The sequence below is a fragment of the Capricornis sumatraensis genome, chromosome 16 (genome assembly GCF_032405125.1).
Source record: "Capricornis sumatraensis isolate serow.1 chromosome 16, serow.2, whole genome shotgun sequence".
Classification (NCBI taxonomy): Eukaryota; Metazoa; Chordata; class Mammalia; order Artiodactyla; family Bovidae; genus Capricornis; species Capricornis sumatraensis.
In genome coordinates, this window is record NC_091084.1 from 46,637,212 (window position 1) to 46,659,764 (window position 22,553).

Sequence of the window (22,553 nt, forward strand, 5' to 3'; positions counted from 1 at the left end):
CCACTGATAATTATTATTTTGTTGTCTCTATCTATGTTTGTTTCTATTTTGTTTTATTCACTTGTGTATTTTTTTTACTTATTATTTTAACATTTTTATTTATTTTACAATAAATTTTTGTTTAAAAATTTTGCTTATTTTTGGCTGCACTAGGTGTTTGTTGCTGCATGCATGCTTTCTCTAGTTGTGGTGTGTGGGCTTCTCATTGTGGAGCTTGGGCTCTAGGGTGTGCAGGCTTCAGCAGTCGTGATACATGGGCACAGTAGCTGCAGCTCGCAGACTCTAGAGCATGGGCTCCATGCTTGTGGCATATGGCTTTAGTTGCCCTAAAGTGTGTAACATCTTCCCGGACCAGGGAACCCATGTCCTCTGTATTGGCAAGGGGATTTCTAACCATTGGATCACCTGGGAATTCTTATTATTTTTCTTTTTTAAGTGAAAGCAGATTTATTGAGAGAGCTACATACCACATATGCAGAATGTAGCCCATCTTGAAAGGTGAAAGCGGCCTATTTTATTTTTTAGATTCTGTGTATAAGTGACAGCATACAGTATTTGTCTTTCTCTGCCTTATTTCAATAAACATAATACCCTCTAGGTCCACCCATGTTGCAAATGGAAGAATTTCATCTCTTTTTCTGACTGGGTAATTTTTCATTGTGTATATGTATATGTGTGTATATGTGTGTGCGTATACACACACATATATATTATTATTCTTTGAACTCTTTTTCTGATAAATTATTTATCTCTGTTCCATTAGTGTTTTTCTTTTTCCTTGTTCTTTGGTACAAATTCCTCTGTCTTCTCATCTTGCTTAACTTCTTCTGTCTCTATGAAATTAGGTGCAACAGTTACCTATTCCTGGTCTTGAAGGGGTGTCCTTGTGTAGGAGCATCCTTATGTAGTCTGTGTGTAACTTTGTAGTGGTCGCTTTGGTGTGAGAGCTGAATCTGGAGTGGGGACATGTCATATCTTCCCCCAGAAGGTGCTGGCAGCTACCACTGTCATGGGATGTAGGGCTGGAGGGGGAGGGGCTAGAGTTAGAGCCATACATGAGGAGTGATGTCTCCTATCCTCAGTGGCTGTCACTACCCTACTGGGGGCAGGGTCAGCTTCCAAGGTAGTTATGGCTGCTGTAGTCCTGTTCAGATGCTGCATAGATCCGAGCCAGCTCCATCCTCCCAGACTGCACAGTCTTATCAGCAACCACAGCCTTCACCCTAGCATGGAACTATGCTGGAGCTAGGGGTGGTGGAGCAGACATTTGGCATCAACCATGTGCCAGGGTGCTTGCTGGAAACCACTCACAGTCCCTGGCAGTTTCAGTCTGCTTCTTCTACCTTGTTCCCAGGGGTAGGCAACAGTGTGTATGTTCTCCATGAACTGATTTTAGGTTTTGTACAGCCTTCCTGCAAGTCCCTTAAGAGTTTTCCAACCAGCTAAGGAAACTTGTCTTCCCAGGGTCAGAACCTGGGCCTGGGGGGCCCAATATGTGGCTCAAACAGCTCACTCCCCAGGGAGGATGTCTAAGCCCATGCAATCCTCTCCTTTTCTGTGTTCGCTCCAAGGTACACAGGTCCCACCCTGATTACTTCCTTTTCTGCCCTACCTGTTCAGGTAGGTTCCTATGTAGATCAATCTTTACATCCTTGGTTGTACAAGACTCTTTCTGCTGGTCCCCAGTTTGTTTTCAGGCAGTCTTGCTTCACATGTGGATGTATTTTTGATGTATTTAGGGCAAAGGTGTGCTCAGCCAGCTCCTACTCCTCTAGCTTGATCTCTACTTGTTTGATTCCTAATTTATATTAATATCTCTAACCCTGATTTCTTCTGTGAGCTAACAGATATCTGTATTTGGCAATAATAGGCATCTTAATGTGTAAGGAGCCCCAAATTTTCAATTTTAGAATAGTTTCATCACCTGATAAAGAAATCCTACATCCTTTAGAATCACCCCACACACCCCATTTCTAGAATCTAAACTGGCTTTAGTGATTTGTTTTACAAGTAGAAGACAGTATAAATAACATTGTGCATCTCCTGAGACTGGGTCATAGAAAACACTGCACCTTCCTTTTTATTCTCTTGAGGACTTGCTATGGTCCTAAGACACCATGTGAGAAAATCAGCTACTCTGCTGTTAAGACCATATAGAAAGATTCTAAGACTATGGAGAATGAGAGGCTTTTAAGCCATCAGATGGTAAAGCATCTGCCTACAATGCGGGAGACTGAGGTTCAATCCCTGGTTTGGGAAGATCTCCTGGAGAAGGAAATGGCAACCTCCTCCAGTATTCTTGCCTGGAAAATCCCATGGATGGAGGAACCTAGTAGGCTGCAGTCCATGGGGTCGCAAAGAGTCGGACACGACCGAGAGACTTCACTTTCTTTCAAGATGCCAAGCATCTGAGTGAAGCTACCTTGGATTCTAGAGAAATGCCCAGATGCCACCTGAATTTTACCTAGTGACTCTTATTAATGAATGTGGGGCAGGTGGAGTGCTGAGCCAGATCCAATTAGAATTCCTGAGTCACAATATAATATAATAAAATGGTTTTGAGTGACTTGTCATGCAGCCATATATAACCTACATATCACTTTTCTTCAACTAATGAATGATAAACAAGTCACATTCACCAAAGAATCTAAACCCCCAAATTTCTGAGGTCCTCTTAACCTCTCACACTAATTCGTCAGCAAGTCCTTTTTGAATCTTTACCTAAACTGCATGTTGAATAGGTGAATTCCTCTTCAGCAAAACTGTAACCACCCTAGCATAACGCAGCAGCATCTCAGATCTTAATTAATAACTTAACTGCTCCCTGCTCCCCCTTCTCCCTCTTATGATTAACAACAAGAATGCTCTTTAAAAAACATTCACATTGGAACTAGTTAAAAAACATTTAATGGCTTTCCATTCCTTTTATAGTGAAATTCAAATATTTTCCCATGGCCAATGGAGCACTGCATGATCAATCCTTTCGGTGTATCTCTCCTCCTGGTTTGCCACAGCTTCTTTATTTCTTGAGATTCTCAGAATCTTTGCATGCACTGCTTTCTGTATGCAGCTTTCTCTCCAGTCTCCATGTCAGTGGGTCTTTCTTAGCTTTCAACATTGTACTCAACTGTTACCTCCTCCAACTGGCCTTCCCTGTCATGCTCACCAAGGATTCACCACCCAAACCAACAGTCACCCTTATAAGTCATAGCAACCCAATTGATTTGTGTCTTCCACCCACTAATGTGTTCTATATTTATAATGTTTATTTATTCCCTAATATCTCTGCCACTAAAATCTAAACTACATGAGAACTCTGCTCTGTTACATGTTATATCTCTGTTCAATTTATCAAAATTTCTTCAGTGCTTACTCAGTTTCTAAGAGCTCAACTAGTGTTTTTGAAATAAATGAATGAATGACTATCCCATCTGCTGTGCTGTGCTTTATTGCTTAGTTGTGTCTAACTCTTTGCAACCCCATGGACTGTACCCCACCATCTCTGTCCATGAGAATTCCCCAGGAAGAATACTGGAGTGGGTAGCCTATTCCTTCTCCAGGAGATCTTCCCGACCCAGGAATCGAACCAAGGTCTCCTGCATTGCAGGCAGATTCTTTACCAGCTGACCTACCAGGGTAGCCTGACTATCCCACATCTACATGTAATATAACCAAAGAGCCTTGATTAAATGTTCCTCTTGTAGTTGGAGGTCACAATGGCAGGAAATTGTCAATGTTTGAGGTCCCCTTCAATTCCCCCAGAATTGCTATAATAAATATGCCAAGAGATATCTGTAAATATTAACAGATCTGAAAAATTTTTGTCACATAATTCCATAATTAGCAATGCTCACGTGATAACTCAGGTAAAATACAAAAGACCTATGAACACACTGGCCTCTGAACTGTGGGTCCAAAATCCCCAGAGGGAAGCTAGTCTTGTATTCAGGACTTGAGAGTTCACATAATTAAAGCTCCAGAAGTCATGTGAGTCAATATGCACTTGGGATTTTTACAGGGCAATTGCAACTGCTATTTATCAAAAATTCAGTATTCTATTAATGCCTCAAAAGAGATTCAAAGCAATTGATAATTCTGACTTCTAGCTCAAAACAGATGCCTGAGAGAGTGAAGCCATGTACTGCTGAGGCTACTCCTGTGTTTAGAACCTGACAAGATCAAATGAAAGCCTGAAAATCTGAATAGCCTAAGCTTGGGGGACCTTTTCATATGTTATGATGATGAACTGAATGGTTATTAATGACCCAATGGAATTTTAATAATATGCCAGTAACTTCATTCTTTATGGTCATTTGCTGTGAGGGTTCCATAGTCACATAGCAGGGGGTGGATGGTGCGATAATAGAAATACATCTGTGGTCTCTGCCCCCTGTTACTAACACAGGGCTCTAAAACTCTTGTAATTTGCTTATGACAGGGGTGCTAGAAACATCTTTTGTTCAAATATTTGTTATTTAACCTTAGTTCCTGACACAGGGCTCCTGAATCCATTGGAACCTCCTAGGTGATAGGAGTGTCTTTGTTTGAATAAGAAGACTCTTGGTGGGATTTTTAGAGCTTCTGGATGAGGAGTGGTCATCAAAAAGGTCAAACCATGATTATAAACTTGGGACTTTATGTTCATGTGCATTTCTGCAGTGAGGCTGGAGAGGCTGGAGACTTTTTACATAGCCTCCATAAAACTCCTAAACTATGGGGTAGAGAGCTTCCAAATTGGTCAACAGATCCACCTGCTAGAAGGGTTATACACTTCAGCTTCCTGGTGATAGAAACTCCTGCCCTGGAGACCCTTCCAGACCTGGTGCGGTGTGTCTCTCCATCTGACTGTTAATTTATCCTTTATAATATCTTTTATGTTAAACTGGTAAATGTAAGCAGATGCTTCAGAGAATTTTGTTGAGTCATTCTAGCAAACTCTCACACCTGGAAGAGGCCTGTGGCAATCCTTGACTTTGTAGCCAAGTTGGACAAAAGTGTGGGGACCTTGAGGACGCATTACTTGCAACTAACTGGTGTCAGAAGGGAGGGCAGAGTTGTGGAACTGAGCCTTAAATCTGTGAAGTCTGACCCAACCTCCAGGCAGTTAGTGTCACAATTGAATGAAAGAATAAAGCATGAGTTTGATGTCTGGATATTTAGAACATACCAGTATTCCAGTTGGTTGGTATAGGGGAAAAAGACCACAAAGTTGGTGTCAGAAGTGTGGTCAGAGAGTTTCCTTTATACATTGTTTGATCATTTCATATGTTTAATTTATCCTTGCTTCATTTACTCATTGTATGTTTCCACTTAAAATTTGCCAGAATATGATACATACTGTACATTTTAACTTCTGTTCACTTCAGTCTCTCAGTCATGTCTGACTCTTTACAACCCCGTGGACTATAGCACACCAGGCTTCCCTGTCCATGACCAACTCCTGGAGCTTACTCAAACTCATGTCCATCGAGTCAGTGATGCCATCCAACCATCTCATCCTCTGTTGTCCCCTTCTCATCCTGCCTTCAATCTTTCCCAGCATCAGGGTTTTTTCCAATGAGTCAGTTCTTTGCATTATGTGGCCAAATTATTGGAACTCCAGCTGAAGCTGATGAGTCTTCTCCAAAACCACAGTTGAAAAACTTCAATACTTAGCACCACTAACTTAGCAATGTATTATGAATAATATCCCATTTGCTTCATTCTATGTCTCCCAGTCCTCACTTGTTTCACCCCATTATACTGAGTCAAGGATTTTTGTAATCTGTCTTGCTTTCAGATGCTCTAAAAAGTTGTCTCAGTATTCACATTGAATTTGGAGTTTTTGAACTCCAGAAAAATCCCTCTTCACCCTTCCAGTCCCATGGTGATGATGTAAATGAGGGTAGATTATTATGTAAGTATTACAGTTACCACAATCTTAGGCAACACTTCTAGTTTAATTAATGGGGAATTAATTTTTTATACATCTAGCATATGGAACTATAAATGTTAGCATGTTAATTGCAATGCTTAGATTTCAAAGATATCTTTTTAAATTTCTACAGCTAAGGAAAACTACATTATTCCAAATGGGAGTATTTGTTTGTAACATGTGCTTAAATATGATTAGAAGAAAGTGTTAGTCGCTCAGTCATGTCTGACTCTTTACAAGTCCATGGATGGTAGGCTTCCAGGCTCCTCTGTCCATGAGATTCTCCAGGCAAGAATACTGGAGTGGGTTGGAATCCACTCTCCAAGGAATCTCCCCAACACAGGAACTGAACCCAGGTCTCCTTCATTGCAGGCAGATTCTCTACCATCTGAGCTAAATATGGTTAGATTTCCAGTCAAATCATCTGATTGTGGTGTCCAGACCTTATTTTCTATAGATATGAATCAATCAGGTTTCCATTCTCATCTTTGTTTTTGGAGTCCTCACAACTTAGACTTACTTGGTAGCAGAGTTTGTTCAGAAGACTGATTTAAAAGAACAGTTTTAGGCTTACTTGTCCTATTCAAATCCTCTAGATCAGTAACAGTGCTCAAGTCCTTGAACTGATGGTCATTTACAGAGTAGATCAAATGCATGGAATCAGAGGACTTGATTCCAAGTGAATCAGAGACTTGAGTCCATATGTCTCAAAACAAACCATTGAATATCTCTGAGACTCAGCAGTTTCATCTGTAAAATTAAGGTAAATTGTTAGTAAGCAGCATCATGAGATTGCATGAGAATTAAATGAAGAAACATTGTGGTTTGGACTCAGATATTCTAGATTCAGAGACTGATTGCACAGCTTCCTAGCTGCATAATCTGGGCAATCTATTTAATGTCTCTGTGTGCCAGATAATTTATTTGTCAAAGAGAAATAATAGAACTATCATTATAGGATTTTTATGAGAAATAAACCAGCTAATATACCATTGTGCTAGAATAGGGCCTGGCATATTATAAGTAGAAATTATTGTTTGCTAAATTAAGTTCTAGGCATCTAAAGGTGTTAATACGTAATAGTGAAAATAATTGCTATCATTATTACTAATTCCAAGATGTCTACCAACTGATTTATAAGTGCATACAAGGGAGAATAAGAAGTATTATGATTTCATTTTAAGCAAACAGTAAATCAGTATTTGATAGGTTCTAAGTATGCTACTGGTAAACAAAAATTTATAGGTCATCAGAAATGTTAAGAACAAATCCTAAGAATATATTCTGACACTTGCCTTTCTCAGGGCCTCCTTTACATCTCTGTTCCTCAGATTGTAGATGAGGGGGTTCAACATGGTGATCACCACTGTGTAGAAAACAGATACCACTCCATTCTGCTTAACTGAGTAGCTGGTTTGTGCATCACATAAATGAAGGTAATAGTTCCATAGTAGAGAGTGACTGTGGTGAAGTGAGAGGTGCAGGTGGAGAAGGCCTTGTGTCTTCCTTCAGTGGAGCGCATCTTCAGGATGGTGCTGAGGATATAGACATAAGAGAGAGCTATGACAAACACAGTGACTGCAAGGGTAGATCCAGAAGAAATGGAAGGGATAATTTTGATAGGGGAGACAACTGAGCAGGAAAGTTTCAACAGAGGGGAGAAGTCACAGAAAAAGTGATCTATCTGATTTGGTCCACAGAAAGACAGAGTCAATAAACAACTAGTAAATGTGCAAGCATTAACACATCCACCCAGTTAGGAAGCCCCAGTCAAGAGAACACAGACTCTGGGGGACATGGGTGGAGTAGAGTAGGGGCAAGCAGATGGCCACATAGTGGTCATAGGCCATGGAAGCCAGCAGGAAGCACTCAGCTGACCCAAACATGACCACAAAACACAGTTGGGCTTCACAGTCAGCAGCAGTGATGGTCACTTCTTGTCTCAGGAATCCTATAAGCATCATAGGTGTGATGGATGCCGTACACCCACTGTCCACAAAAGCCAAATGGCTGAAGAAGAGGTACATGGGGGTGTGAAGCTGGGAACAGTTTCTTATTAAAATAATTATGCTGACATTGCCTACTAAGGTGGCTGCATAGAAAGTGAAGTCTCTCAGTCATGTCTGACTCTTTGAGACCCCATGGACTGTAGCCTACCAGGCTCCTCCCTCCATGGGATTCTCCAGGCAAGAGTATTGGAGTTGGTTGCCATTTCTGACAGCACAGATTCCTAGAAATATCACAAAAAAGATGACACAAAGTGTAGGATCCTCTGTTAACCTCAAAAGGATGCACTCTGTCACAATGGTGTGGTTTCCAAATTTCATGTCCTCTGAGAATTGTTCCTGTTGAGGGATATTTGAATGTTCATTTTTTAAAAAGAAGTTAAACTCTCACTGTTTGCAGATGACATGATCCTCTACGTAGAAAACCCTAAAGACTCCACCAGAAAATTACTAGAGCTAATCAATGAATATAGTAAAGTTGCAAGATATAAAATCAACACACAGAAATCCCTTGCATCCCTATACACTAATAATGAGAAAATAGAAAGAAAAATTAAGGAAACAATTCCATTCACCATTGCAACAAAAAGAATAAAATACTTAGGAATATATCTACCTAAAGAAACTAAAGGCCTATATATAGAAAACTATAAAACACTGATGAAAGAAATCAAAGAGGACACTAATATATGGAGAAATATACCATGTTCATGGATCAGAAGAGTCAGTATAGTGAAAATGAGTATACTACCCAAAGCAATCTATAAATTCAATGCAATCCCTATCAAACTACCAACGGTATTTTTCACAGAGCTAGAACAAATAATTTCACAATTTGTATGGAAATACAAAAAACCTTGAATAGCCAAAGCAATCTTGAGAAAGAAGAATGGAACTGGAGGAATCAACCTGCCTGACTTCAGGCTCTACTACAAAGCCACAGTCATTAAGACAGTATGGTACTGGCACAAAGACGGAAATATAGATCAATGGAACAAAATAGAAAGCCCAGAGATAAATCCACACACCTATGGACACCTTATCTGTGACAAAGGAGGCAAGAATATACAATGGATTAAAGACAATCTCTTTAATAAGTGGTGCTGGGAAAACTGGTCAACCACTTGTAATAGAATGAAACTAGGACACTTTTTGGGTCATGAAGATCTTTTTTGTATTGTTCTTCTGTGTATTCTTGCCTCCTCTTCTTAATATCTTCTGCTTATGTTAGGTTCATACCATTTCTGTCCTTTATTGAGCCCATCTTTGCATGAAATGTTCCCTTGGTATCTCTAATTTTCTTGAAGAGATCTCTAGTCTTTCCCATTCTATTACTTTCCTCTATTTCTTTGCACTGATCACTGAGGAAGGCTTTCTTATCTCTCCTTGCTATTCTTTGGACTCTGCATTCAAATGGGTATATCTTTCCTTTTCTCCTTTGCTTTTCACTTCTCTTCTTTTCACAGCTATTTGTAAGGCCTCCTCAGACAGCCATTTTGCTTTTTTGCATTTCTTCTTCTTGGGGATGGTCTTGCTCCCTGTCTCTTGTACAGTGTCACAAACCTCCATTCATAGTTCTCAGGTACTCTATTAGATCTAGTCCGTTAAATCTGTTTGTCATGTCCACTGTATAATCATAAGGGATTTGATTTAGGTCATACCTAAATGGTCTGGTGGTTTTCCCCACTTTCTTCAATTTAAGTCTGAATTGGCAATAAGGAGTTCATGATCTGAGCCACAGTCAGCTCCTGGCCTTGTTTTTGCTGACTGTATAGAGATTCTCCATCTTTAACTGCAAAGAATATAATCAATCTGATTTTGGTGTTGGCCCACCTGGTGATGTCCATGTGTAGTCTTCTCTTGTGTTGTTGGAAAAGGGTGTTTGCTATGACCTGTGTGTTCTCTTGGCAAAACTGTATTAGCCTTTGCCCTGCTTCGTTCTGTACTCCAAGGCCAAATTTGCCTGTTACCCCAGGTGTTTCTTGAGTTCCTACTTTTGTGTTCAGTCCCTTATAATGAAAAGGACATCTTTTTTGGATGTTAGTTCTAAAAGGTCTTGTAGGTCTTCATAGAACCATTCAACTTCAGCTTCTTCAGCCTTACTGGTCAGTGCATATACTTGGGTTACTGTAATACTGAATGGTTTGCCTTGGAAACAAACAGAGATCATTCTGTCATTTTTGAGATTGCATCCAAGTACTGAATTTCGGACTCTTTTGTTGACCATGATGGCTACTCCATTTCGTCTAAGGGATTCCTGCCCATAGTAGTAGATATAGTGGTCATCTATGTTAAATTCACCCATTCCAGTCCATTTCAGTTTGCTGATCCCTAGAATGTCGACCATCTCCTGTTTGACCACTTCCAATTTGCCTTGATTCATGGAGCTATGATTCCAGGTTCCTATGCAATATTGCTCTTTACAGCTTCAGACCTTGCTTCTATCACCAGTCCCATCCACAACTGGGTGTTGTTTTTGCTTTGGCTCTGCCCCCTCATTCTTTCTGGAGTTATTTCTCCACTGATCTCCACTAGCATATTGGACACCTACTGACATGGGGAGTTCATCTTTCAGTGTCCTCTCTTTTTGCTTTTTCATACTGTCCATGGGGTTCTCCAGGCAAGAATACTGAAGTGGTTTGCTATTCCCTTCTCCGGTTGACCACATTTTGTCAGAACTCTCCACCATGACCTGTCTGTCTTGGGTAGTCCCACAGGGCATGGCTTAGTTTCACTGAGTTAGACAAGGCTGTGGTCCATATGATTAGATTGGCTAGTTTTCTGTGGTTGTGGTTTCAGTCTGTCTACCCTCTGATGCCCTTTCTCAGCACCTACTGTCTTACTGGGGTTTCTCTTACCTTGGACGTGGGATAGCTCTTCATGGCTGCACCAGCAAAGCACAGCTGTTGCTCCTGACCTTGGACGTGGGGTATCTCCTCTCAGCTGCTCACCGCTCCAGCACCACTATCTTGTTGCAAATGGCAGAATTCCATTCCTTTTTTGGGGGGCTGGGTAATATTTCACTGTAGGTATCTAATGTGTGTGTGTGTGTATGCTTGTTAAAAGTCTCACTTTGTTCATCTATTCTTTTCTCTGGTTCAGTTACCAGTCTTATTACTAATGGTTCGAACTCTTTTTCTGGTAAATTATTTACCTCTGTTTCATTAGTTTTTTTCTTTGTTTTTTGTTTGGTACAGATTCTTCTGTCTTCTCATTTTGCTTAACTTTCTCTGTCTCTATGAAACTAGGTGCAACAATTCCCTATTCCTGGTCTTGAATGGATGTCCTATTGTGAGAGCATCCTTAGGCAGTCCAGCTGTAGCCAGTGACTTTGGTGGAATAGCTCAATCAGACATCAGCACTTGTCACATCTTCCCCCCAGAATTTGGTGGGCTATTTCAAATCCTGAAAGATGATGCTGTGAAAGTGCTGCACTCTATATGCCAGCAAATTTGGAAAACTCAGCAGTGGCCACAGGACTGGAAAAGGTCAGTTTTCATTCCAATTCCAAAGAAAGGCAATGCAAAAGAATGCTCAAACTATCGCACAATTGCACTCATCTCACATGCTAGTAAAGTAATGCTCAAAATTCTCCAAGCCAGGCTTCAGCAATACGTGAACCAGGAACTTCCTGATGTTCAAGCTGGTTTTAGAAAAGGCAGAGGAACCAGAGATCAAGTTGCCAACATCTGCTGGATCATGGAAAAAGCAAGAGAGTTCCAGAAAAACATCTATTTCTGCTTTATTGACTATGCCAAAGCCTTTGACTGTGTGGATCACAATAAACTGTGGAAGATTCTGAAAGAGATGGGAATACCAGACCACCTGACCTGCCCCTTGAGAAATCTGTATGCAGGTCAGGAAGCAACAGTTAGAACTGGACATGGAACAACAGACTGGTTCCAAATAGGAAAAGGAGTATGTCAAGGCTGTATATTGTCACCTTGCTCATTTAACTTATATGCAGAGTACATCATGAGAAACGCTGGGATGGAAGAAGCAAGAACTGAAATCAAGATTGCCGGGAGAAATATCAATAACCTCAGATATGCAGATGACACCACCCTTATGGCAGAAAGTGAAGAGGAACTAAAAAGCCTCTTGATGAAAGTGAAAGAGGAGAGTGAAAAAGTTGGCTTAAAGCTCAACATTCAGAAAACGAAGATCATGGCATCCGGTCCCATCACTTCATGGGAAATAGATGGGGAAACAGTGGAAACAGTGTCACACTTTATTTTGGGGGCCTCCAAAATCACTGCAGATGGTGATTGCAGCCATGAAATTAAAAGACGCTTACTCCTTGGAAGAAAAGTTATGACCAACTTAGATAGCATATTCAAAAGCAGAGACATTACTTTGCCATCTAAGGTCTGTCTAGTCAAGGCTATGGTTTCTCCAGTAGTCATGTATGGATGTGAGAGTTGGAGTGTGAAGAAGGCTGAGCACTGAAGAATTGATGCTTTTGAACTGTGGTGTTGGAGAAGACTCTTGAGAGTCCTTTGGACTGCAAGGAAATCAACCCTGGGATTTCTTTGGAAGGAATGATGCTAAAGCTGAAGCTCCAGTCCTTTGGACACCTCATGCGAAGAGTTGACTCATTAGAAAAGACTCTGATGCTGGGAGGGATTAGGGGCAGGAGGAGAAGGGGACGACTGAGGATGAGATGACTGGATGGCATCACTGACTCAATGGACGTGAATCTGAGTGAGCTCCGGGAGTTGGTGATGGACAGGGAGGTCTGGCGTGCTGCGATTCATGGGGTCACAAAAAGTCAGACACGACTGAGTGACTGAACTGAACTGAACCATCGTGGGATGTAGGGCTGGAGATGGCAGAGCTAGAAGTTAGAGCCAGACATAAGGAGGGTTGTCTCCTATACTCAGTTGCTGTCACTGCCCTTTTGGGGGCAGTGTCAGCTCCCAAGTTGATTGTGGCTGCTGTAGGTCAGATGCTGTGCTGGTTTTCAAACCAGCTAAGGAGACTTGCCTTTCCAGTGTTAGAACCCAGGCCTGGGGTGCCCAATATGTGTTCAAACAGCTCACTCCCAAGGGAGGATGTCCACGCCCATGCAATCCTCTCCTCTTCTGTGTTCACCACTAGGTGCACAGGTCCAGCCCTGATCACTTGCTTTCCTGCCTTACCTGACTTTATGTGGATCTATCTTTATAACTGTAGACTAAAAAAAGATGCACAACTTGAGTCTTGTGAGTTAAGTTTCATTTGAGGCAAAATGAAGACTGCAGCCTGGGAGGCAGCACCTCAGATAGCTCTGAGAAACTGCTCCAAAGGGGAAGTGGGAGGAAAGTCAATATATAAGGTTTTGGTGAAGACAGAGTTCAGTACCGTACGTAGCTTAGTCAGTAAAAAATCTGCCTGCAATGCAGGAGACCTGGGTTTGATCCCGAAATCAGGAAGATCCCCTGGAGAAAGAAATGGCAATCCACTCCAGTATTCTTGCCTGGAGAATCCCATGGACAAAGGAGCCTGGCAGGCTGCAGTCCATGGGGTCACAAGATTGGGACATGACTTAGCTCTAAACCACCAAGCACTCATTTTACAAAAGGTTTTCTGCTAGTCATGAGATCTGCTGTCACCATGAAGGGATTTAGTGCTTTTCTAGATGTGAGGAGATACAAGTATTGAGATCATAAAATCTGTTCCTAAAGACATCTAACTATCTAAAGACCTGTCCCACCAGTCTCACTCCACCCTGAACTCCCTCAGGGCTTGCTGAAGGTCAGCAGCTGCAGCAGCACAGGGTTCAATCTCTGCAGAGGCAGATGGCAAATGTCCTTGTTCAGTTGTTGGCGATGCTTGGCAAGTGTCAGTTTGTAGCTGACAGAGCCTTGGCTACACAGGAGTCTTTCTACTGGTCTCCCGTTTGTTTACAAGGAGTATTGCTCTACATGTGGAGATATTTTTATGTATTTAGGGGAAGGGTGTGCTCAGACTGCTTCTACTCCTCCACCTTGATCTTCACTTGTTTGGTCCCTAATTTATATTAATATCTCTAACCCTGATTTCTTCTGTGAGCTAACAGATATCTGTATTTGGCAATCATAGGCATCTTAAATGTAATGAGCCCCAAATGGAAATACTCTTTTTTCCACACTACTCACAAAAATTTAACTTCCCATCTTGTGGCAGATTAAATGAAAACATACACAATTTCTCTCAACTTAAGTAGAGATTCAGGCTACTTAATTTCCCTTGATCTGGACTGACTTTCATGGTACGCCATACAGATAGACTATAGAGGAAATAATAATCTGAAAATGTTGAATCTTGGTGATAAGAAGCTTTGAAGCCTTTGCTTGGGTTTCCTGGAAGATTTCCTCATGGAGCTTTGAGGTGCCATATAAGAAATTTGACTGTTCCCATGAAAATCACGTGAGAGAAACTGAAAGAGGGGATTAGGTAAACCAAACCTTCAAATTCTCCCGCATTTGCACTAGGCATGTGAATGAAACCACGTTATTTTCCCAACTAGGCCAGCTGTCATCTAAACTGACAAGCAATCTCAGTAAAGCTGGGAGGCACAGAAGACTCACCACTGAAATCTCATAGCCAAGTTGAATCATGAATTCCTAAGATATTGTGAAAAAGGTGTTACTTTAAACACTAAGGCTTACACTAGTTTCTTATGCAGGTTAAATAACATATTACAACTTAAGGCTTGAAAGAGGTTTTGCTGTCACAGAACCTGAGGTCATATGGGATTTGCTTTGAGACTGCATAGTGGGGTGAAGTAGAAAAACCATGGGGAGACTTTTAGAAATATCTGGAAGGTTCTTATAAGGTGGTGAGGGCCTGTAGGATAGTAAGGAAAATGTTTTTTAAAGCTGAAGAAAAGACATTTGCCAGGCAGTGGTGAAATATTTGTCAATACTGTCACCTGGGATGAAATGGAAAATATAAAGGACACCTAATACACTCCTGGGTTTTGCTGGGAAGATTTCCAGGAAGAATGTTAAAATTCCTATCTAGTGTCTGATAAATAGCTGCCTAAGCTAATGTATGAGAAGAAATATGTGAACTATGGAAAGGATTTATTTTATTGTTTGATTCTTGAGAAAAAAATTCAGAAAAATAATAAGGATGTCATACCTTGCTAGGTTTGAAAATAAGGCTACTTCTCACCCCCCAATACCTTCCAGAGAAAAGTTTCTCAAGATAAGAAATGGCTTCAAATGAAAGGTCAAATCCAGATTGGAGTGGTAATTTTCTGTGTTAAAATCTCCAAAAGATTTATGACAACACTGCCCCTTTCAGCTATACAGAATTCATTCTAAGAATCTTGATAGCATGGGTCATAGACCCTCTCTTTCTAAAACATAAGACTTTTAAAAGCTTAAGGGAACTTTCTCATAGCTGCCTCAAAGCTCCAGGGGCAGAATTATCTTGAAGAGAATTAAGCAGTAGATTTGTTTGACTGAATGAATTATAATTTGATACACCGAAAGCCATCTAAGATTTTTTAAAAACAGTTTTCTTGAGATGTAACTCAATACCAACAATTAACCCATTTAAAGCAAACAGCAGTTTTCAGAATATTCACAGATATATGCAGCCATCACCATGATCAATTTTGGAGCAGTTTCATCCCCTGATAAAGAAATCCTACATCCTTTAGAATTGCCTCACATAACCCTTTTCTTGAATCTGAACTGGCTTCAGTGATTTTTTTTTTTACACATAGATGACTGTAAATGATGCCCTGAGTCTCCTGGGGCTGGTTCATAGGAGACACAGCAGCTTTTTACTGTCTTGGGACATTTGCCAGAGTCCTAAGCCCACCATGTGAAAAATTCAGCTACTCTGATGGAAAGACCATATGGAGAGACTCTAAGTAAGACTCATGGAGAAGGAGAGACTTTTTAGCCATTCCTCCAAGGTTCCAAGCATCTAAGTGAAGCCACTTTGGATTCTTGAGACATGCCCAGATGCCACCTGAGTATCGTCCAGTGACTCTCATTAATGCATGCAGGGCAGGTGAAATGCTGAGACAAACCCAATGAGAATTTCTGACTCACAATATAATGTAATATAATGAAATGGCTTTGAGTGACTTGTCAGGCAGCCGTGGATAACCAGCATATCACATTACTTCTGCTAATAACTGACACACCATTCACACTCACCAAATAATCTAAGCCCCCAAATTACAGAGGTTTCTTTAAAAGACTATTAGAACATTAGAATTGTCAAAGAGCCATTTAATGGCTTCCCACTCCTTGTAGAGTGAAATTCAAACACTTCTCTATGGCCAATGAAGCACCTTGTGATTGAACCCTTTCTGTGTATCTCTCCTCCTTGTTTACCGTGAAAGTCTCATAATCTTTGCACAAGCTGTTTTCTGTCTAGCAGCTTTGGTCTTTATTATCTTTCAACATTCTACTCAACTATCACTTCCTCCAGTGGCCTTCTCTGTCATACTCTCACTAGGAGTCACCACCCATACCAGCAGAGTTACCTTTTATAAGTCATATCAACTCAACTGATTTGTATCATCCTGCCACTCATACATTCCACATTTATAATATTTATTCTCTAGTGTCTCCCTGACTAAAATCTGAGCTACATGAGAATTCTGTTCTATTACGCCTTATATCTCTGTCAATTTATTAAAATATCTTCAGTGTTTACTTAGTTTCTAGAATATAATCAGAGCTCAACAAATATTTTTGAAATGAATAAATAACTATCCGATATTTACATGTAAAATAACCAAAAGGACTTGATTAAATGTTCCTCTTGTATTTGGAGGTCACAACGGGAGGGAATTGTCAATGTTTGAGGCTGCCTCCTTCTCTTTTCCTAAGAATTACTCATAAATATGTCAAGAGATGGGCTTCCCAGGTGGTGCAAGTGGTAAAGAATCTGCCCACCAATGCGAGAGAGGTAAGAGATGTGAATTGGATCCCCAGGTTGGGAAGATCCCCTGGAGAAAGAAATGGCAACCCACTCCAGTATTCTTGACTGGGAAACTCCATGTAGAGGGAAGCCTGGGGCTATAGTCCATGGGGTCACAAAGTGTCAGACATGGCAGAAGTGACTTAGCACACACATGCCAAGAGATAAATATATAAATCTGAACAGATCTAAAAATTATTGTTTGTCATGTAATTCCCAACTAGCAATGCCCATATGATACCTGAGGTAAAATACAGACATTCTGACCACTGAGATATGGGTACAAAATGTCCAGAGGGAAGCTAGTCTTGTATGCAGGGGTTCAAAGTTCACATAATTAAAGCTGTGGTCATACTAGTCAGTATGTACTGGGGATTTTTACATGACAATTACAACTGCAATTTATTAAAAATCCAGTATTCTACTAATAGAAGAGATTCAAAAGAGACTCAAAGCAAGTGATAATTCTGACTCCTAGCTCAATTAAACCTGATGCCTGGAAGAGTGAAGCCATATGTTGCTGAGACCACTCCTGTGATTAGAACCTGACAAGATTAAATGGAAACCTGTAAACCTGAATAGCCTCACCCTGGGGGACCTTTTCATATGTTATGATAATGAGCTGAGTAATTATTAATGACCAAATGGAATTCTAACCATGTGCCAGTATCTTCATTCTTTATGGTCATTTGCTATGAGTGGTCCATAGCCACATACCAGGTTGTTGACTGTGACATAATAGAAATAAATCTTTGGTCTCTACCCACAGTTCCTAACATAGGGCTCTAAAACTTGCAGTTCCTTGAATGACAAGGGTGCTAGAAGCATCTTTTGTTCAAATATTTGTTCTTTAAACCTGGTTCCTGACACAGGGCTCCTGAATCCCTTGGAAACTCCTAGATGATAGGAGTGTTTTTGTTGGAATGAGAAGATTCTCAGTGGGATTTTGTATAGCTTCTGGATGAGGGGGTTCAGGATGGGGAACATATGTACACCCATGGCTGATTCATGTCAAAGTATGGCAAAAACCACTACAATATTATAAAGCAATTAGCCTCTAATTTAAAGAAATTAAAAAAAAAAAAAAGGACTGGTCACCAAAAAGATCAAACCATGATTACAAACTTGGAACTTTACATTCACACGTGTTTCTGCAGTGAGGTTGGAGAGGCTGGAGACTTTTTACATAGCCTCCATAAAACTCCTAAACTATGGGGTGGAAAGCTTCCAAACTAACCAACAGATTCATGTGCTAAAAGAGTTATACACTCCAGATTATAAACTTCAGCTTCCTGGTGATAGAAACTCCTGCCCTGGAGACCCTTCCAGACCTGGTGCAGTGTGTCTCTCCATCTGCCTGTTAATTTGTCCTTTATAATATCTTTTATGTTAAACTGGTAAATGTAAGCAGATGCTTCAGAGAATTTTGTTGAGTCATTCTAGCAGACTCTCAAACCTGGAAGAGGCCTGTGGGAATCCTTGACTTGTAGCCAAGTTGGACAGAAATGTGGATACCCTGGGGCTCCATTACTTGCAACTGGTGTCAGAAGGGAGGGCAGAGTTGTGGAACAGTCTTAAACCTGTGAAATCTGACTGTACCTCCAGGGAGTTAGTGTCAGAATTGAATGAAAGAATAGAATATCAATTTGATGTCTGGATATTTAGAACATACCAGTATTCCAGTTGGTTGATATGGGGGAAAAAATACCACAAATTTGGTGTCAAGAGTGTTGTGGTTAGAGAATGTTTTTCTTTATCTATTATTTGATCATTTCACATGTTTTAATTTATCCTTGTTTCATTTAATCATTGTGTTTCCACCTAAAATTTGCCAGAATATGACAGATAATCTACATTTTAACTTAGCAATGTATTATAAATAACATCCCATTTTTCTTCTCACTATGTCTCCCAATCCTCACTTGTTTCACCCCATTACACTGAGTCAAGGACTTTTATAATCTAAGTCTTGCTTTCAGATGCTCTAAAAGGTTGTCTCAGTATTTACATTGAGTTGGGAGTTCCTGAATTCCAGAAAAAAATGAGGGTAGATTATTATGTAAGAAATACATTTACTACAATCTTTGGCAGCACTTCTTAATTAAGTTTTTTATAAATCTAGATTATGGAACTCTGAATGTTATCACATTAGTTGGAATGTTAATTCAAAGATACACTTTTTAGTTTCTACAGGTAAGGACAACTACATTATGCCAAGTGGGAATATTTGTAGTATGTGCTTAAATATAGTTAGACTTCCAGTCAAATCATGTAATTGTCATGTCTAGACCTCATTTTTTATAGATGTAAACCAATCCTGTTTTCCCATTCTCATACTTGTTTTTGGAGTCCTTACAACCTATACTTACTGAGAGTAGAGTTTTTTCAGAAGGCAGATGAAAAGAAACAGCTTAGGATTTCTTATCTTGCTCAAATCCTCTAGATCAGTAACAGTGCTGAAGTCCTAGAACTGATAATGTTTTACAGAGTAGATCAAGTGCATGGAATGAGAGGACTTGATTCCAAGTGAATCAGAGACTCGGGTCCATATCTCTCAAACAAACTATTGAACCCCTCTGAGACATGGTAGTCTCATCTGTAAATTGAGGTAATTTTTAAATAAGTGACATCATAATATTGCTGTGAAAATTAAATGAAGAAGCATGGTGGTTTGAATTCAGACTTTCTAGATTCAAAGACTGACTGAAAAACTTCCTAGCTGTATCATTCTGGGCAATCTACTTAATGTCTCTGTATCAGATAATTTATTTATAAAATAGAAATAAGAACTACTAATGTAGGATTTTTACAAGAAATAAGCCAGCTAATATACCAATGTACTTAGAATAGGGCTGGGCATATTATAAGTAGAAATTATTAAAGAAAAAGTTCTAGGCATCTGCAAGTGTTAACATGTAATAGTGAAAGTAATTACTGTCATTATTACTGATTTCAGGATGTCTCCCAACTGGTTTATAAGTATATATAAGTGAGAATTAAAAGTATTATGATTTAAATTTAATCAATCAGTTAAGCAGTATTTGGTGGGTGGGCTTCTCTGGTGGCTCAGATGGTAAAGAAACTGCCTGCAATGCAAGAGACTCTGATTCAGTCCCTGAGTCGGGGAGATCCCCTGGAGGATGAAATGGCTACCCACTCCAGCATTCTTGCCTGGAGAATTCCATGAACAGAGGATCCTGGCAGGCTATAGTCGATGGGGTTACACAGAGTTGAATGCAGCTGAGCGAATAACACACAGACACACACAAATGTAATGCTGATGAATGAGCATCTGAAATGTTGGGAATGGATCCTAAGAAGATATTTTTAGAATTACCTTTCTCAGGGCCTCCTTTACGTCTCTGTTCCTCAGACTGTAGATAAGGGGGTTCAGCATGGGGATTAACACTGTATAGAACACAGACAACACTTTGTTCTGGTCAACTGAGTAGCTGGATTTGGGCATCACATAAATGAAGGTAATCGTTCCATAGTAGAGAGTGACTGCCGTGAGGTGAGAGGTGCAGGTGGAGAAGGCCTTGCGTCTCCCTTCAGTGGAGCGCATCTTCAGGATGGTGCTGAGGATGCAGATGTAAGAGAGAGCGATGACAGACACTGTGACCACAATGATGGAGCCAGAAGAGATGGAAGGGATAATTTCAACAGTGGAGACATCTGAGCAGGAAAGTTTCAACAGAGGGGAGAAGTCACAGAAAAAGTCATTTATGTGATTTGGTCCACAGAAAGGCAGAGTCAATAAACAACTAGTAAATGTCCAAGCATTCACACACCCACCCACATAGGAAGCCCCTAGCAAGAGGACACAGACTCTGGGGGACATCCGGGTGGAGTAGAGCAGGGGCAAGCAGATGGCCACATAGCGGTCATAGGCCATGGCAGCCAGCAGGAAGCACTCAGCTGTCCCAAATGTGATCACAGAACAAAGCTGGGCTTCACAGCCAGCAACTGGGAGGGCCAGTCTACGTTTCAGGAACCCTATAATCATCATAGGTGTGATGGATGTGGAAAACAGGCTGTCTACAAAAGCCAAGTGGCTGAGGAAGAGGTACATGGGAGTCTGAAGCTGGGAACAGCTTCTTATCAGAATAATTATGCTGATATTGCCTACTAAGGTGACAACATAGATTCCTAGAAATATTAGAAAGAAGATGACACAAAGTGTAGGATCTTCTGTTAACCCCAAAAGGATGAACTCTGTCACACTGGTGTGGTTTCCAACATCCATCTTCTCTGGGAATTGTTCCTGTTGAGGGAAATTTGAAAAATCATTAAAAAATGTTTTTGTTCTATACATTCTTATTTTTTTCTTGGTTATTCATACACTTATTCACAATAATTTCTCCCTCTGCCTAGCTATAAATATGGGGCTGAACAGGATTTTTTTTTGCAGGGGGGGGGGGTCTTTTTTTTTTTTTTCCACAAAAGAAGAATGATTCAATCTCACTCTCTGGGATCTCAATTATATTCTTTCTTTGTCTGATGTTTATTCTATAGTATCTTTCCAACCTTATTTCTAGAAATATCTGTCTCCCAAGATCCAGTTCTATAAGTTCAGTTATCTTGGAAGTCTTCAGCTAGAAATCCCACAAATATCTTAAACTCAGCCTTCTCCAGACCAAACTCACCCTTTCATTAGACCACTCCTATGTCCTGCGTTTGTGGGATGATACCACAATCCACCCAATCTCTCATATCTGAAACATGGAAGTGATCCTAGCCTTCTTCTTTTCATTGTACCACATCTAATAAAATCCTATGGATACTATCTACAATTTAGCTCTCCATTTTATTTATCCATTCCCATATTTACACTGCTAGTATCCCTAATCATTTTAGGCCCTGTTCATTTTTCTCCTTTATTGTATTTATCTGTTTGCCTCCCTGTCTTCGTTCTTGTGCCTTTATAATTCACAGTACATTTGCCAAAGTGATCTCTTATTGAAGTGAAAGGTAATGCGAAAGTGATTCTTTCAAGTCTTTCATACTTTCTTTAGCCTCCAAGATGAAATCTACCCTCCTTGGCACAGCACAGTGTATGCTTTCTGATGTATCCCCTGCATATGACTCTTTGCTTGTCTCTCAGGATGTTTCCATCCAACACTTGCACTGATTCAACCTTCCTGAACACTTTAGAGTCCCCGTAGTGCATTCTACCCTCTCTGACCTTGAATCTTTGTACTCACTTGGATGGCCCCCAACTTCCCACCATAATTATCCTGGGTGACTTCTCATCCTGCAAGTTCATTTCTCTACAAAATCTGCTCTGACATCTAAGGTGTAATCAGATAAATTTCCTTTGTGTGGACATCATGCTTTGAAGATGTCTAAATTGCCATCCTTTGTACTGGGTTATGGGATTTTGTTTTGTTTTTTGCTTGTTTATATTTTATTCTTCTCAATAGATAGTCTTCTCAAAATGGTGTGTATCCCTGCATCACAAATAACTAGTGTGTGGGAGTAAAATGTGCTGAAGAGAACATGTTAAACGAATTTAGGCATGATTTGTATAATGAATATGCCAGATGGAATATATGGCCCAACTCCTTAGTACAATAGTCATGGAACTTCATATTCTATCCCTAATTACTTTTTGAAACATATATCCCTATACACTTCTTTACCACTTTTGTACTTTTAAGAGTCACATTAACCCAACCATGAAATTTTCTATTTAGTGTCATTGTTTCTTATTTTCATAG

At 40.2% G+C, this 22,553-nt stretch overlaps 1 protein-coding gene and 1 pseudogene across 1 annotated transcript; both read right to left on the reverse strand.

The window, feature by feature from the left end:
* Window positions 1-7,185: 7,185 nt before the first annotated feature.
* Window positions 7,186-8,241, reverse strand: LOC138092722 (olfactory receptor 5P1-like; annotated as a pseudogene).
* An 11,905-nt stretch (window positions 8,242-20,146) lies between these two features.
* On the reverse strand, window positions 20,147-21,079 carry LOC138092716 (olfactory receptor 5P1-like). The gene has a single exon (XM_068988780.1). The coding sequence runs from the start codon at window positions 21,077-21,079 to the stop codon at window positions 20,147-20,149; it is 933 nt and encodes a 310-aa protein (XP_068844881.1).
* Window positions 21,080-22,553: the final 1,474 nt, after the last annotated feature.